General features: G+C 46.4%; 1 protein-coding gene across 3 annotated transcripts in view; it reads right to left on the minus strand.

Annotated features, from left to right (window-relative positions):
- ENTREP2 (endosomal transmembrane epsin interactor 2) overlaps positions 1-15,022 on the minus strand; it is a 476,311-nt gene that overhangs the window by 58,307 nt on the left and 402,982 nt on the right. For 2 of the 3 annotated variants that reach the window (XM_082736654.1, XM_082736656.1), the window contains exon 4: positions 11,315-11,449. The exons of the other annotated variant lie outside the window; for it this stretch is intronic. In XM_082736654.1, the coding sequence (XP_082592780.1) occupies positions 11,315-11,449 (135 nt within the window). The remainder of the gene's footprint in view (positions 1-11,314; positions 11,450-15,022) is intronic. 3 annotated transcript variants of the gene reach the window in all.

Here is a 15,022-nt window from a genome sequence, read left to right on the forward strand (position 1 = left end):
GCTGTGCGACCTTTGCAGACATCCTGCAGCATGAGGGAAGAACGAAATGGGCCAATATGTCTTTGCGATGCCTTAGCTGAATGTGCCAAAGACCCTGGGTCCCAGTGTGGGGTGCAGAGGCATCCAGGTCCTAGAGTCTCCCTGAGAAGCTGCCTGTAATCCTGCTTACTTCACAGCCACCAAAAAACCCCAAAGGCAGCATATCCCTTAGTGATGGTTCTAGACTGTCTAGGAGGCTCAGGGCAGCAAGCTAGGTGGCACCGGGGTGGGGCTGTGGAGTGGATCCTGACGCTGTATTTACAAAAGCACATTGCATCAGACCTTTAAAATGTCTGCTGTCCATTTCAAAGAATGGGAGTGCAGCCCATGGAAATGATGGGAGTTGAAAACACCCCTTGGCATCACAACTGATTCCAAATCTGCCCCACCACACCCTCAGCTATCAGTCCTTGCTTTTCAAAATTAGGACACATTCCTAAGGTGGAGGATGGCTTCCAGTGACTTCTCAGAAGACCACACGCAGATGAGCTACAAGCTCAGTTGTAAGCAGCACCCCTCTTAACCATCTTTTCTGGGACTCACACCAAAAAAAATTCTGAAACCTTCTAGACAGGTTGGGTTGATACCCTTCCTTCACGTCCCATGTGATGCAGGCTTTTCCCTACTATGATGGTTAATTTTATGTGCCAACTCGACTGGGCTCAGAGAGGCCCTGAAGGCTGACAAAACAATATTTCTGGGCGTGTCTGGGAGAGCATCTCCAGAAGAGATTAGAACTTGAATCCATGGCCTGAGAAAAAGATGATCATCTTCCCCAGTGTGGGCAGGCATCACCCAATTCACTGAGAGCCTGAGTAGAACACAAAGGCGGAGGAAGGATGAATTCACTTTCTCTGCTTCCACTGGGATATCAGCGCCTCCTGCCCCTGCCTGCCTCTTGAGCTTTCAAAATCAGACCACAGCTCACAGCATCGCCAAGCCAACCCCCACCGAGTCTCAGGCCTTTGGACTTGGACTGAATTGTACCGTGGGCTTTCCAGGCTCTCTGGCTGGCAGATGACAGGCTGTGGGATCATATACCTCCACACCTCTGTATTTATGTCTATACTTATGTCCCTCTCTACCCTAGTGGTTCCGTGTCTCTGGAGAACTAGTCCAATCATGATTATAGGTCTTCAGTCATTTCTGTCAGGAATAAGTGGGGTATGTGTGTGGCAGCTGTGGGGTGCGTGTTTGGGATAATTCAGCAAAAGAAACCAAAATATTTGTTCTTTCTCTGCACTCCCCCAGTTTCTTAGATGTCACCAATTCTGTCCTTAGAGCGAACCCACCCCAAGATCTGCGTGTACCTAAAATTTTATCCGTTACGCCACTCAACAAATCCATTATGCCCTCCCTTAGGACAGAGTGGAGGATTGAAAATTCTTTTATAATTTAATATTTTTATTTCCTCTCACAGTGGAAATAAGACAGTGCACTGAAATTGCTGCTATACTTGTGATTTTTCCCCACCAGACCTGGTGGGAAGAGTCTGTCTTTTATTTTTGTACATCCAGGGCCCAACTCAGGCATGAAGAAAAAAAAAAAAAAAGGTGCTCAAAAAACTTCCTGAATGAATGAATTAAAAACTCACCGATTTCAGAAACATTTAAGAGTATTGATCATGTCGTGCCCTTCCCTGGAAGTCACAGCAAGCCAAAGATACCATTCTTCCCTCACTGAGCTTACTGTCCGGGGGCGGGTGGGGTATTTATTAATTCATTGCAAAAAGGCACAGTCACAATATGTGATAACTGTCACATGAAGATAAAGTACAAGGCATTATAAGAATTTAATGCAAGGGTGACCTGGTCTAGTCTGAGAGGAAAGGGGAACACTGCAGGGTGGGGAGGAGTAAGTTCACTGAAATGGGGAGAAGGAATGTTCTGGGCACAGAGAACATCATGAACCAAGATTATGGTACAGAGACCTTTCTGGGGTATCCTGGAGGCTACCAGAGGCCAGTGTGACTGCAGGAAGGGGAGAAGCAAGAATGTCACAAGCTGAGGCCAAAGAAGTGATAAGGACTCTATAAGACAGGCTCAAGATTTAGGTCTCCACCCTAAAAGCAAGCGGTGACCCAATCGGTTGTGCAATTTTAACATCAGTATGGGATGGTGTGATGCAGGGGATAGAAAATGCACTGGGACCAGGGTGGAGGAGAATGGGATAGTTAATTTTGTGTGCCAACTTGGCTGACATGGTACTTGTGTATGGGGCCAAACATTCTGGATGTTTCTATGAGGATGCTCTTGCATGAGACTAACATTTAAGTCAGTGAACTCAGAGCATAGCAGATTGCCTTCCAAAATGTTGATGGGCCTCATCTAATCAGGTGAAAGCCAACTAAACCAAAAGACTGAGCTGCCCAGAGCAAGAAGAACTTCTTTCAGTTGATGGCCTTCAGTCTTGAACTATAACAGTGGCCCTTCCCAGGGTCTCCAGCCTCCTGGTTCCCCCTGCAGATTTGGACTTGTCAGCCTTTACAGTCATGTGAGCCAATTCCTTAAGATCTCTCTCCCTCTCTGTTTATGTGGTGTGTATATATAAGTAGTATATATGCGTGCGTGCGCACACGCATGTGTGTGTCCATTGCTACACACATCTTGTGAGGTCTGTTTCTTGGGCGCAACCTGACAAATACTGGGGAGATTTTAGAGTTGAGGAATGAGATGGCTAGAGGAGTGCTGAGCAGCGCAGCCGCCAGGTGGGGCTGGTGACCCCGAGCATAAGGCCTCGTGGCAAGGTCTGCTGGTCTTGTTGGTCAGGGTGCGAGTGTGAGCTGGCTGTGCTAGCTGGAGAGGTGCTAGGAAAAGACAGACAGGGTAGGAGCTCTGGGGCCCTGGTCCCTGCGTCCGTGACGCAGTGGATACAGCTCAAGGACAGGGAGAAGGATGGTATCACACAGTACAGTCTAGCTGAGACTGAACAGCAGGCCCGGTGGGGGTGAGAGATGGACAAACTGAAGGCAACAAGGCCTGAGCCAGAGAAACTGGGGAGCCCTATCAAGCCATCCTGCGGGTGGCAGGGCTCAGGGAAAAGCCCAGATCATGTGGTGACCTTAGAGGGGGCCACTGGGCTGTGTGGAGAAGGTGGGTTTGGAGAAGGGGTGTTCAGAGCCAGAGATGCCAGAGCTTTCCATGAGACATCTCCCTGGAATGCCATGTTTCTGGGGAGACCAGAAAGAGAAGGCGACTGAGGGACAAAGGCTAGGGACTGGCACCACAGAACGTGCCCTGACCCCCAGCAGCGAGCAAAACCTTCCTGGGCCTGCCTTTTCCATGCTTGGCCTGTCACTGGACTGACCGCCTAGGAGGGTGTGGGTGCTGCTCTGCAGATGCCAGTCCCGAGAGACCCTGAGAGGGAACCAGTCCAGTGAGGCCATGTCCATAGGATGGGACTGCTATGAACAGATCACTGAAAATACTTGCACCTCAATATCTGAGTACCTTGGACCCTGTTCCAACTCAGCAGCAGGGGAGGAGTTATTACCCCCTTGCGTAGAACCTCTGATCTGGAGGATTATTTCAGAGGCTCTTTAGTTGAACTGAGGCTACATGCGTTTGTGTAGACATGCCACCAAACCCAGGATCACAAGAGACCTCTAGAATCAGAGGGTGGCAAGGCAGGGTTTCAAGGGTATTGGAAACCAGGGGCAGACATGCCACTCAAGGCACGGTGGGCATCCCCTTCTCCACAATGAGTCCTGACAGACATAAGTTGTGTTCAGTGGCCAAGAGAACTCACTATTTCTATTTATTCCTTTACATGGGTCCCATGGTTGCTAGTATAAGTGGGAAAGCACAGAGGATCCCACCTGGCCAGAGGGACCATTAGTTTCCCTTAAGAATCCCGGGGTGAGAAGAAAGCTGTACAGAGATAGAGACATCTGTCTTACTCGGGGTAGCTGCCCACTTCTGAAAATGTCAAGGTCATGTCTAGCAGGTGTGTGTGTGTGTGTACGATGCTGCACACTGCCAGTCCAGGCTGGGAGTTTTGTCACAAAATGTTGACTATTCACTTATGCTCAGAATTATTTTTATTTCTTTAGCATGGTGAAGAAGGGGTGGAAGAACAAAGATTAAATGATGAGTTCATCTCTTAAGTCCCTTGGTTTTAGGAAATGATCTTGCCTTTTTTTTTTTTTTTTTTTAGAGACAAAGATAAAACATCTGTAAGATAAGACAAGAAACCACATAAACTCGATAACTGATTTCTTGGGAAACTTTTATCTCCTTGTCCATTGATAATGTTTCTTTGGGTAATTTGGTTTCCTATGGCTCAATAAATTAAATCCAGATAGATGAAGCAAGAAATAGATTTTTAACTCTGTTCTGAATTAGAATTGCATCATTATAATAAAACCATCAGGACATTCTGGGATCTAGCAAAGAATTAAAGCTGGGATGGATATCATATCAGCATATGATGAAGCATATTCCTTCCCCAGTTAATCATTCTGAGTTTTGTAACCTTTTAAAAATTCTGTTAATACGGATTGGAAAATATGTCACAATCTTGTGCTGGGTTTGACTTGGCACAGGCGACTGTTCAACTACCCAAACATCTTTTATCATTTATTTGATCATTTATCTTACAAAAGCCTAGACATTATTTTATCAGGAGAAGGGATCTGTAGACTTGCTCCTTTGGGGAAAATTGCCCACCATTGTCTATTGCTTTGTTAGAGCAGAGACTGAAATCATTGAGTTCTAGGCCCTGTTTATGGATCATTCATAATGGGATGCCCATAGCCAGGTCCCATCATCAGGGAGCAGAAATGGGAATCTTGGAGAATCAGACCCTCTGAGGAGCCCTGCCCATCACTGGACTTGCTCAGGACCAGCAAGGAACCGTCTGACCTCACTCTACCTACACAATAAGCTGCGGGACAACAGGGCGCTCCATCCCTCTGGTTCTGCCATCCTGGGATCCCACCATGGCCCGATGGAGTTCGAGATCCCCGCTATCCCCTCTGCCCTGCCCTCACCCCTTGAGGGGACAGTAGCAAACTTTAGCAGGGCGTGAGGCATTATGTTGAAGTGGCAATCAATCAATATCCTTAAGAGAGAAGCTTGGGAAGGACAGGAAAGAGACCAAGGGAGAGGGGGCTTCTCAGGCCCCCAGGCCATGGAAAATAATCTTAGGGCTGCATCATCTTTTGGATTCCAAATACATTATTCATTAGCCAGGAAACGTTTTGGTTTCTGCTTGCTTCCTCTGATGACAGACTGTGTGTGTACAGCCTTCCAGGATTAGGTGGGGAGTGGGGTGGGGGGAGGAGGGTGGCCCATTGGTAAATGAGTAGTTAGACCAATCTCATTAAGTCACTATCAGTTAACTCAAACACAACTGAAATGAAAAAAGCGTTGATTCCTAAACAAATTGCATGAGATTTTCCCAGCACAAACTAAGTTCATTAGATACAAAGTATGGATAATCCATAATTTAATATGGAAATTTAGGCATGGAGTATTACTAATCAGATAACTAGAGCCTCAGATCAGACTATTAAGAGACCCAATGAACCTGCTCTAATTGCTGACCAAAAAAGAACAGGCAAGGGAAATGAATGAAAACAATATTCCCCTTTGCACCTCCTTTGGCTAAGGGTTGAGAACATCTATAAGGTATAGGAAGGGGCTCCCATGGAAATATGCTTCATTTTATAAGAACACCTCCTGTGTGTGTTCTGAGAGCTTTTTTTTTTTTTTTTTTAAAGATTTTATTTATTTGAGATACAGAGAGGGTGTGAGAGAGAGAGCAGGAGCAGGGGGAGTGGCAGGCAGAGGGAGAGGGAGAAGCAGGCTTCCCAATAAGCAGGGAGCCCAATGCAGGACTCGATTCCAGGATCCTGGGATCATGACCTGAGGTGAAGGCAGACGCTTAACTGACTGAGCCACCCAGCTGACCCTGTTCTGAGAGATTTAACACCAAGTAACACCAGGTCCCTGCCGCAGAGGTTTTGACTGCGGAGATGTCACCAGGCACAGCGTGGCTCGAATGACTTCAAGAGTAATGAGTACATTAAAAATGACTGCACCACTAATTATAAGAAAATTAGAGAATGTGGCACTTAGACCTATATGAATCTCAGAGGAAGCAGTGCCTATATTTATGAGAAGGAAGTATACATTCTTAATTACGCTGAAGCCTATTTAGATAGAGCACAGCATTTGATACAGGTTAGGAACCAGCTTTTGTGGTTTGAAGTATCCATATGTATCAGAAAAGATCTAAGAAAGATACAGACTACACTGAAAACGCCACGGTAATTAACCGGCTAGAGTCATCTGTGGTGACAACTGGGAGCAAATAGAGAAGGTTCTTGTAATCCAAGGGCTAAAAGCAGAGACACAAGGGCTCACGGAATAAGCGACAGAGAAGCAGTGACTTGCAAAGCGACCTACCAAAGCTCAAGATCATGTCGAAAGCAGAGAAAAGAGATACCATTCACTGCAGAAAACGAGGTAGGCAGAGAGCCTTAAGAGAAACTTTGGAGCAAAATAAGATGGAAAAGGAAGAGTTTAAACAATGAGAGGAAAGAAAAGTAGTTACAAAAGATGGGTAAAGGTGGTCCAAGAAAATTAATGCATCACTGGACTCCACCTCTGAAACTAATAATACACTCCATGTTCGTTAATTGAGTTTAAATTTTAAAAAATGGTCCAAGAAGTTCAGTTATCCTAAAAATAAGAGAACGGGGAAAAAATTCAGATTTCTAGTTCAAGGAAACTTTGCTGAAATAAAGCAAGATGCAAACTCACTGTGCTGGAGAAAGCTGGAGAAAGGTCGATTAACATCAAGACATATCACAGTGGAGCAAATAGACTTGATAATTTAAAAAATATTATTGGCACCTGGACCAAAAGAACCCATTGCCTTGCATCAGACAGGTTAAGGTGGGCTAGGTTAAGGTGGTAACAAGTATCCCCAGATCTCAGTGGGTTAAAACAATAGAACTTTATTTCTCACTCATGCTACACTGTCCAATGTTGGTGAGTTATGGGGCTCTACCCGTCACAGTCACCTAGATTGATGGTGCAGTCTCCATCTACAACTTGCCAGTTACCGTGCCAGAAGGAACGAAAGCTCTGCACAATGTCTCACTACAGGAACAACTCGGGCTTGGAAGTGATACATGTAAGTTTTGCTTACACGGCCGGAAGTGATACATGTAAGTTTTGCTCACACGGCCCTACACAACCACAAGGAGACTCTGGAAAGTACAACCTTACCACATAAAGGGAAGTTGGAGAGCTAGAAATATTTTTAAACAGCACTAATGACCACCACATATCAAAAAGGGAGAAAACATTAGGCTGACTTTGGGTCTTTCTGTACAGCAATATAATATTAAGACAGAAAGCTAAAAAGAGCCCTGCCCCTACCATTTCAACAACCCAAACACTGAACGTTGTAAATTCACAACTTAATTTGAACCCATCAGGCAGCTGAGGTCCCAAGGCAACCAACCCACCGAAATTCAAAGGACATGAGAATTTCCATGTTGAGAAGCATGAGCACCTGTTCACCTGGGCAGATGTTTTGGTGGAAAAAAGGTGAACAGTGTGCGGGGTCACGTAGGTAATTCAGCAGAGAGAGGAAGGAGGCTATATGGAGAGTCAGATGGCTAGGCACAGTCACAGAAATGAAGGATGTCTTTGACTGGAGCATCAGCAGGCTCAGCAGAACTGAGAGAGAGCTGATCAAGTGTCATTTATATTGGGAATGCAAGGCTGGTCCACCATTCAAAAGCCAACCATTGTTTTTCACCACATTAGCAAACTAAAGAAGAAAAGGCAGATGAACATCTAAGTCAATGCAGAAAAAACAAATTCAACATCCACCCATGATTTAAAAACAAAATAAAACAAAAATTCTGAGAAAACAAGGAAAAGGAGGGAACTTCTGTAACCTGATAATGAGCATCTATGGAAAACTGAGAGCTAACATTGTATTTAGTCCCGAAAATCAGAAACAAGGTAAGGATGTATGCTCTCAGCACATCTATCCAACATTATACTGGAGGCTCTAGTCAGTACAATAAGGCAGAAAGAAAGAGAAAAAGAGGGAGGAAGGGAAGAAGGGTAGAAGGAAGAGAAGGAAGAGGGAGAGAAAAAAAAAATGAAGAGGCTCCCAGACTAGAAAGGAAGGTATGTAACCATCTCTCTTTGCAATTCTCATGACTGCCTACAAAACCCAAAAGAATCTACAAAAGAGCTCCAGAACTGTTGAGTTTAATAAGAGCACAGGATACACAGTCAGTAACAAAAACCAAATTTCTATATACTAGCAATGAACAAGAGACAAGCAAAACTTTGAAGCACCATTAAAATAGCACCGAAATTAAAAATAGAGCTTAGAAATTAAAAATAGAGTAGTGAAATTGCACTACTGGGTATTTACCCCAAAGATACAGATGTAGTGAAAAGAAGGGCCATCTGTACCCCAGTGTTTAGAGCAGCAATGGCCACGGTTGCCAAACTGTGGAAAGAACCAAGATGCCCTTCAACGGACGAATGGAGAAGGAAGATGTGGTCCATATACACTATGGAGTATTATGCCTCCATCAGAAAGGATGAATACCCAACTTTTGTAGCAACATGGACGGGACTGGAAGAGATTATGCTGAGTGAAATAAGTCAAACAGAGAGAGTCAATTATCATATGGTTTCACTTATTTGTGGAGCATAACAAATAGCATGGGGGACATAGGGAGATGGAGAGGAGAAGGGAAAGTGGAAGGGGAGATGAACCATGAGAGATTATGGACTGTGAAAAACAATCTGAGAGTTTTGAAGGGGTAGAGGGTGGGAGGTTGGGTGAGCCAGGTGTTGGGTATTGGGGAGGGCACGTATTGCATGGGGCACTGGGTGTGGTGCATAAACAATGAATTCTGTTACACTGAAAAGAAATTAAAAAAAAATAGCACCGGCACACATGAAATAGTATAAGCATAAATATTATAAAATATGTTAAGGCCTATATACTGAACATGGCACGACATCGATGGAATGTAAAAAGGCCCAAGTAAATGGAGGTCTATACCATGAATATGCCAATTCTCCCCAAATTGAGATATAGAATTAGTGCAATCCCAGTCAAAATCCCAGCAGGATTTCTGGAGAAACTGATCACCGGATTCCAAAATCCTTGTGGAATGCAGAGAACTAGGCTAGCCAAAGCAATCTGGGAAAAGAACAAAGTTGAGGGCTGGCAGCAAACAGACTCTCATTTCAAATGTTCTCTCATCCTCCTGACCCCACATGAAATTCAGCGCCCCACCCCCTACACTGAAGGCCATTGTTCTCCCCACAGACCCTCAGCAGAGGGCCAGGCTGCTCACGTCTTGCCACTTCCAGACCATTGGCCCCCTACCTCAATCATGAATCCTCCCTCATCCGACCCTCATGCCACCAGCTCTGACTGTCCTGACCCCTATTCAAGCTTTTAAAACAAACTTATTCAGAAGTTTGGTGGAGTCTTCTGCCTTCAACTCTTACCACCATATTGGGCACTCTGAACACTCAAGGGGATGAGCCATTCAAGGAGACTCCCCAGCATTGACTTGAACTCTTTAAGTATCCTTCACCTCCTTCCATTTTAGCTAGCCCCTCCCAAGTGGCTTCCTCATCAGGACACTAGAGCAGTGGGTCAGGAGGGACCACAAGCTCACTAGCTCAACCTAGGCCTCTTTAGAGGGAGCACTGTTGTTCCAACACTGCCTTCCCAGCCATAGCCACCTCCTCTGGGGACAGTCAAAGAAATAGGTTCTGGGAGGCTCCCACAGAGTGCAGACATCAAAAAGGACCCCAAGGCCTTGGGACAGCAGGTCAAATACCACCAATCCATCAACTGAATGAGATATAACTTAGATGTTTGACTGCCTCCGTGCAGTCATTAAGCTTCCAGAACTACAAGATTCCTTGGGGACTTGTAGGCTCCCCCAGGGGGAGTGGTTGCACTGTGATTTAATTATGATTACCTACTAGCTTGTTAGGTGTTTATGGAAAGAAAAGGGGCCCAGATTGAGACAGTGACTTGGGAGCTGTCACAATGAGATCTCAGAGTTAGTGCTGGCTGCCCCTGCCCCCATCCCAGGAAGACTATACATTGCCACGGCTGACCCTGCACATGCTCCGTGACACCGGAAGAGAGAAATCATGGTTGTATGCACCATGAGGCAGCAAGACACACCTTGCAGGTAGGATAGGCCCATGATTGCTACAATCTGTGTTACCCAGAGCCTGCTGGATCTATCACTCTGGAAGGCTGCTGGACCGCTGAACTTGGCCCATTCCTCCCTGCTAAACGAGGCAGGTTCTAGGGTGCTGGGCCCAGTCCAACCTTGTACTTTAGGTGTATTTTTTAATCTCTGTATGTCATTTCCCATTTGCCACCTGGTTTCACAGTGTTCTGGACCACCAGCAAGGAGCTCACCCAGATGAAGCCGTCATGCTGGTCAGCCTTCGAAAGGACTCTCAGGGAGGACTAATCCCAGGAGCCCAATTCCAGAGGGCAATGTTTTTCCCCTTCTTCGAAGACGCCAGGGTGGATCTCTAGTCTCCAGATCCCCACATACTGTGTTCCTGATGCACATTCTCTAGAGCTCCCTACACAGTACAAATACAATTTCACCACCCACGAAGGATCCCTTTCACCTGGCTCGCATCCTTTTGGAAAGGTTTTCGCACACCTTTGTCCAGGAAAAAGAGAGAAACCAGGTTCATTGTTCATATGCATTTTTAAGCAGCCAATTTGGGTTTTGGGAGAAAAAAAACACTTGTTGGAAGAAAAAGCAAGGAACAATATAAACAACTTTCTATGTCACTTTAAAAGAAATCAGATGCTGTACACGAGAATAGACTACCGTGGGAAATTGGAAAATGTCTTTCTCCAAATATCTTTAAAAAGGCAAAATAAATACCCATCTGTTCCCCGATGGCAGAACAGCAAAAATGTTAGAAAAGCAGTAGAACGCATCACAGCCACATTTGTAAAGACCTCTTTCAACCATGCATATCCGCCTTCACATATGTCAGAGGTGGGAAAGTGGGATGGTAAAAATGGAAAAGGAGGTCCAGGAAGCAACACCTTTATAGTGAGAATCTATAATCCTATAAAACGTTCTCCGGAAAGACAGTCCCTCTTGCATTGAGCCTAACCTGCAGTGAATTAAGGACCGGGACTATATACATGAATAAAGTCTCCCGAAAATGTCTGTAAATGCATGGGATGGAATGCATGAATCAGGAGTGCCCTTGGCCGTCACCTTCAGCGTGAGCCTCACAGCGTTGCAGTCCTCCTGCAGCGGGTTCAGCTTCAGCGTCTCCCCAAGGTTGCTGCAGCCCGACGACTGGTGCTGCCTTTCGCAGCAGACACACACCTCGACACTGTCAAACTTAATCTAGACAGAGGAACACAGACAGATCTCACAATTAAAACGGCATTCTACCCTGGGCGGGGGTACACTTGAGCTACACAATTCAGATCGTGTGAAAACGCACCCCACTTCCATTTTCCTTAAGTAATAAAGCCAAAATGAATTTTTTATGGACAAAAAAATGGAACAACAACAACAAAAAAACACCAACCCCCCCCACACACCCCAGTAGGAATAACTTCACGTTCCAATTTAAAAAGTGATAAATTAAAAGGAATACATGTGGAGTGATCGAAGTTACGAAGTTACAATTTTGGGCGAGCTGCAGAAGGAGATTAAAGTAAAGGAACGGAAAATTGCTCATGCTGAGGTATGCATGGAGACGTGTTCTCATGGCTCTGTGCCTTGGTTTACCAGTGCTGCTCCCTTCCTGACTCACTTCTTGGCCTACCAAACTCCTACTCATCCGTTAAGACCCAACTCCAGCGTCATCCTTGAGACCTTGTCTGGTTTTCCCTCTCTGGAGCTGCTTGCCTCTCCCCTGGGCAGCACACTCCCACCCCGGGTCTGCTGGAGACTTTTTTTTTTTTAAATTTTTATGTTTTTTAAAGATTTTATTTATTTGTCACAGAGAGAGAGAGAGAGAGAGAGAGAGAGAGAGAGAGAGAGAGCACAAGCAGACAGAGCAGCCGGCAGAGGGAGAAACAGACTCCCCACTGAGCAGGAAGCCTGATGAGGGACTCGAACCAAAAACGCTGGGATCGTGACCTGAGCCGAAGGCAGATGCTTCACTGACTGAGCCACCCAGGCGTCCCTGCTGGACACTTGTGTTGTCCAGCTGCAGTTTCTGTGTCCTGCGTGCCCCTGAGGACAGTCACCACACGTCACCATCATAGCGTTCATAATGCAATGAGGTGTGGCATTTTAATAAATGTTGAATAAATAAAAATGTCTTGGAAAATTGAAAACCATGGGAAGAAAAAAAAAGGCAATTTGAGGGTTTTAAAAAGCCTGGAGCTCAGCAGGAGACCCTCAGAGCACACGGGCCGTCCTCCCCGGGCAGCCTGACGTGGGACGGCTCAGCCCAGGCTGCAGAGATGAGCAATACTGCATTCTTCCATTCACTGGGTCCTGCACACCCCCCACCCCTCACTTCCTCCTTCCCACTCCTAGTCGAGCCCTCCTCTGCACCTAATTGTTATCGCAATCACACCCAACTGCTCACAAACACAGACGTCCAGAAAGAAAAAGGAACAGCCACAGGTCAAGGGTATTGTCCACAGCCAAATTTTCATCTATTTTCAACCTCCGGATAGTTTGTCCCTTACTTGATGCTTCAATTTTTGCTCTTTTAATTTGATCTTCTAACGTAATGAGTGACGGGCTGGTAGAAGAGCATGGAGGTCTGGAGGTCAGCAGCAGAAGAGCCGTACCTGCATAAACTACTACCCTGGGCCTCCGGCAACCCAACCGACGGCAGGGGGCCTATAAAAGTCACCTTTGCCTCTCGTGCTTTTAGTGATGTCTCCAGACTCCAGAGCTGGAGTCCACGCTGAGCACGGAGTGCAGCCCGCGAGACCCTAACAACACACTCGTAACAACAAACACCTCTCAGAGAAGGTACAGCCGGCACCTACTCTGGGTGTCTGCAGGGCCAGGCTGCTGGGTACAAGCCCTCCCACGACTCCCCTCCTTTGCGCAAGGCAGCCTGTCCTGCCGAGGCACAGAACACACAGAACTCTGGGCGCCAAGTGGGGGACACCTGGGTCTGGACCCCTGAATCCCGCACACCCAGATGTGTGCTCCGGACAAGGCCCCTTCCCGCCAGCTGGTCAGGGCTGTGAGGTGGCTGCAGGGACACTGTTCCATAACACACCCCTCGGACTGCAGGTTCTTCTCCAACTAGAGATGCCACGAAATGAAGAAGGGGCGCCTCGGTGGCTCAGTCGAGTAAGCATCTGCCTTCCTCTCAGGTCATGATCCCGGAGTCCCGGGATTGAGCCCTGCAATGGGCTCCCTGCTCAATGGGGAAGCTGTTTCTCCCTCTGACCATTCCCCCTCTTGTGTGCTCTCTCTCTCTCAAAATAAATAATAAATCAAATAAAAAAAAAAGGAATGAATAAGTATATTTGGAAAGTACAACAGTCATTCCTCTTGCCTGGGAAAGTGTTTTGTGTTGGTCTCAGCCTATTGAGAGTGATGCTACTGGCTAGGAGAGGCTGGAGGCATTCACCTGCGCCCCTGTTACCTGTGATGAGTCCCCAGAGACATGACCCTGAATGGAGCTAATGATGTGGCTAGACCAGCCCTTATGGTTCTTAAAACAACTATAATATGATCCTCAGCAATACTCATCAGGGAATTTTGATAGAATAAAGCCTATCAGTCAAAGTTCCCGGAGGGTACCCCGTATACCCAGGGCCGCTTAGGGATGCCACAATGGGGTGGGGGACCGGGGGAGAGGCCACCTGTGGCTTTGCCTTTGCTGTGATTCAGGGTGGGGTAGATACCCAGGATTTCATAGGTTCACTCTTAAAACATAAGAGCAAGTATTAGGGCACCGGAAGGGAAAAGCAGGGTCACTCAAGAGGTCAAGTTCTTTGGGTCACCCACGGCTTTCTAAGAGGGAATCTTCAGGGCTGGGGTGCCCATGTTCCTTTTCTCATCATGTAGCTTGTAACTGCGGGCAGTGTGTTTATTCAGGGTGGATGGCTTTGAAAAGAATGCCTTGATAATCAAAAGCTTAATATCAGGCACATACACTATAGAGACTCTTTCCCCGGAGCCCGTTCCCCTTTCCCTGGTGTCCCCGCATTTTCCAGGGCTCAACTGCTTAGGGAGGCCTCCCAACACCTTCCTTAATGCCTTCCGCCTTCCTCTGTTCTTACCTCTCTCGGGGCCACTCCTGGTCCCCCTCACTCTTCTGCTTTCTCCTCTGACCACGGCCTTTACCACCTCCAGACATGCCCTAGGACTGGTTCATTCTGTTCATTTTCTGTTCCATGCATCAAGAATATAAGGGGGCGTCTAGATGGCTCAGTCATTTAGGTGTCGGCCTTCAGCTCAGGTCATGATTCCGGGGTCCTGGGATCAAGTCTGGTATTGGGCTCCTTGCTCAGCAGGAAGCCTGCTTCTCCCTCTCCCACTCACCCTGCTGGTGTTCCCTCTATCTTGCTGTCTCTCTCTGTGTGTCAAATAAAAAATAAAAAAATAAAAAAAAAAAAAAAAAAAAAAAAAAAAACCAACCCCAAACGAGTGTAAAGCTAAGATTTGGATCTGTGTTATTGGCAGATGCACGGGAGAACCTACAACAGCTCTGACTGGGAATGGTTTTTTCTGTCGATCTCTCCACAACCTGCCTGCTACCACTGCTGGAACAATATGAAAAGATCCTAGTTCCCATATTTCCCCTGAAAGGGGCAACACATTACGCTGTCCACTAGCCTCATTGGCCTAATTAGCTTATCGTGTCATCCTCTTAACTGTGGGCATAAAATAGCCTAATGCTAGAAGAGGAAGGAGAAGACAATTTTGGTGGAGCCGGCAAGGCTAGCTAAGTCTTCAATGAAGCAAAAAGGCCTAAAACAAGATTCTCAT

This window comes from Mustela nivalis (genome assembly GCF_964662115.1).
Source record: "Mustela nivalis genome assembly, chromosome: 6".
NCBI classification, from domain to species: domain Eukaryota; kingdom Metazoa; phylum Chordata; class Mammalia; order Carnivora; family Mustelidae; genus Mustela; species Mustela nivalis.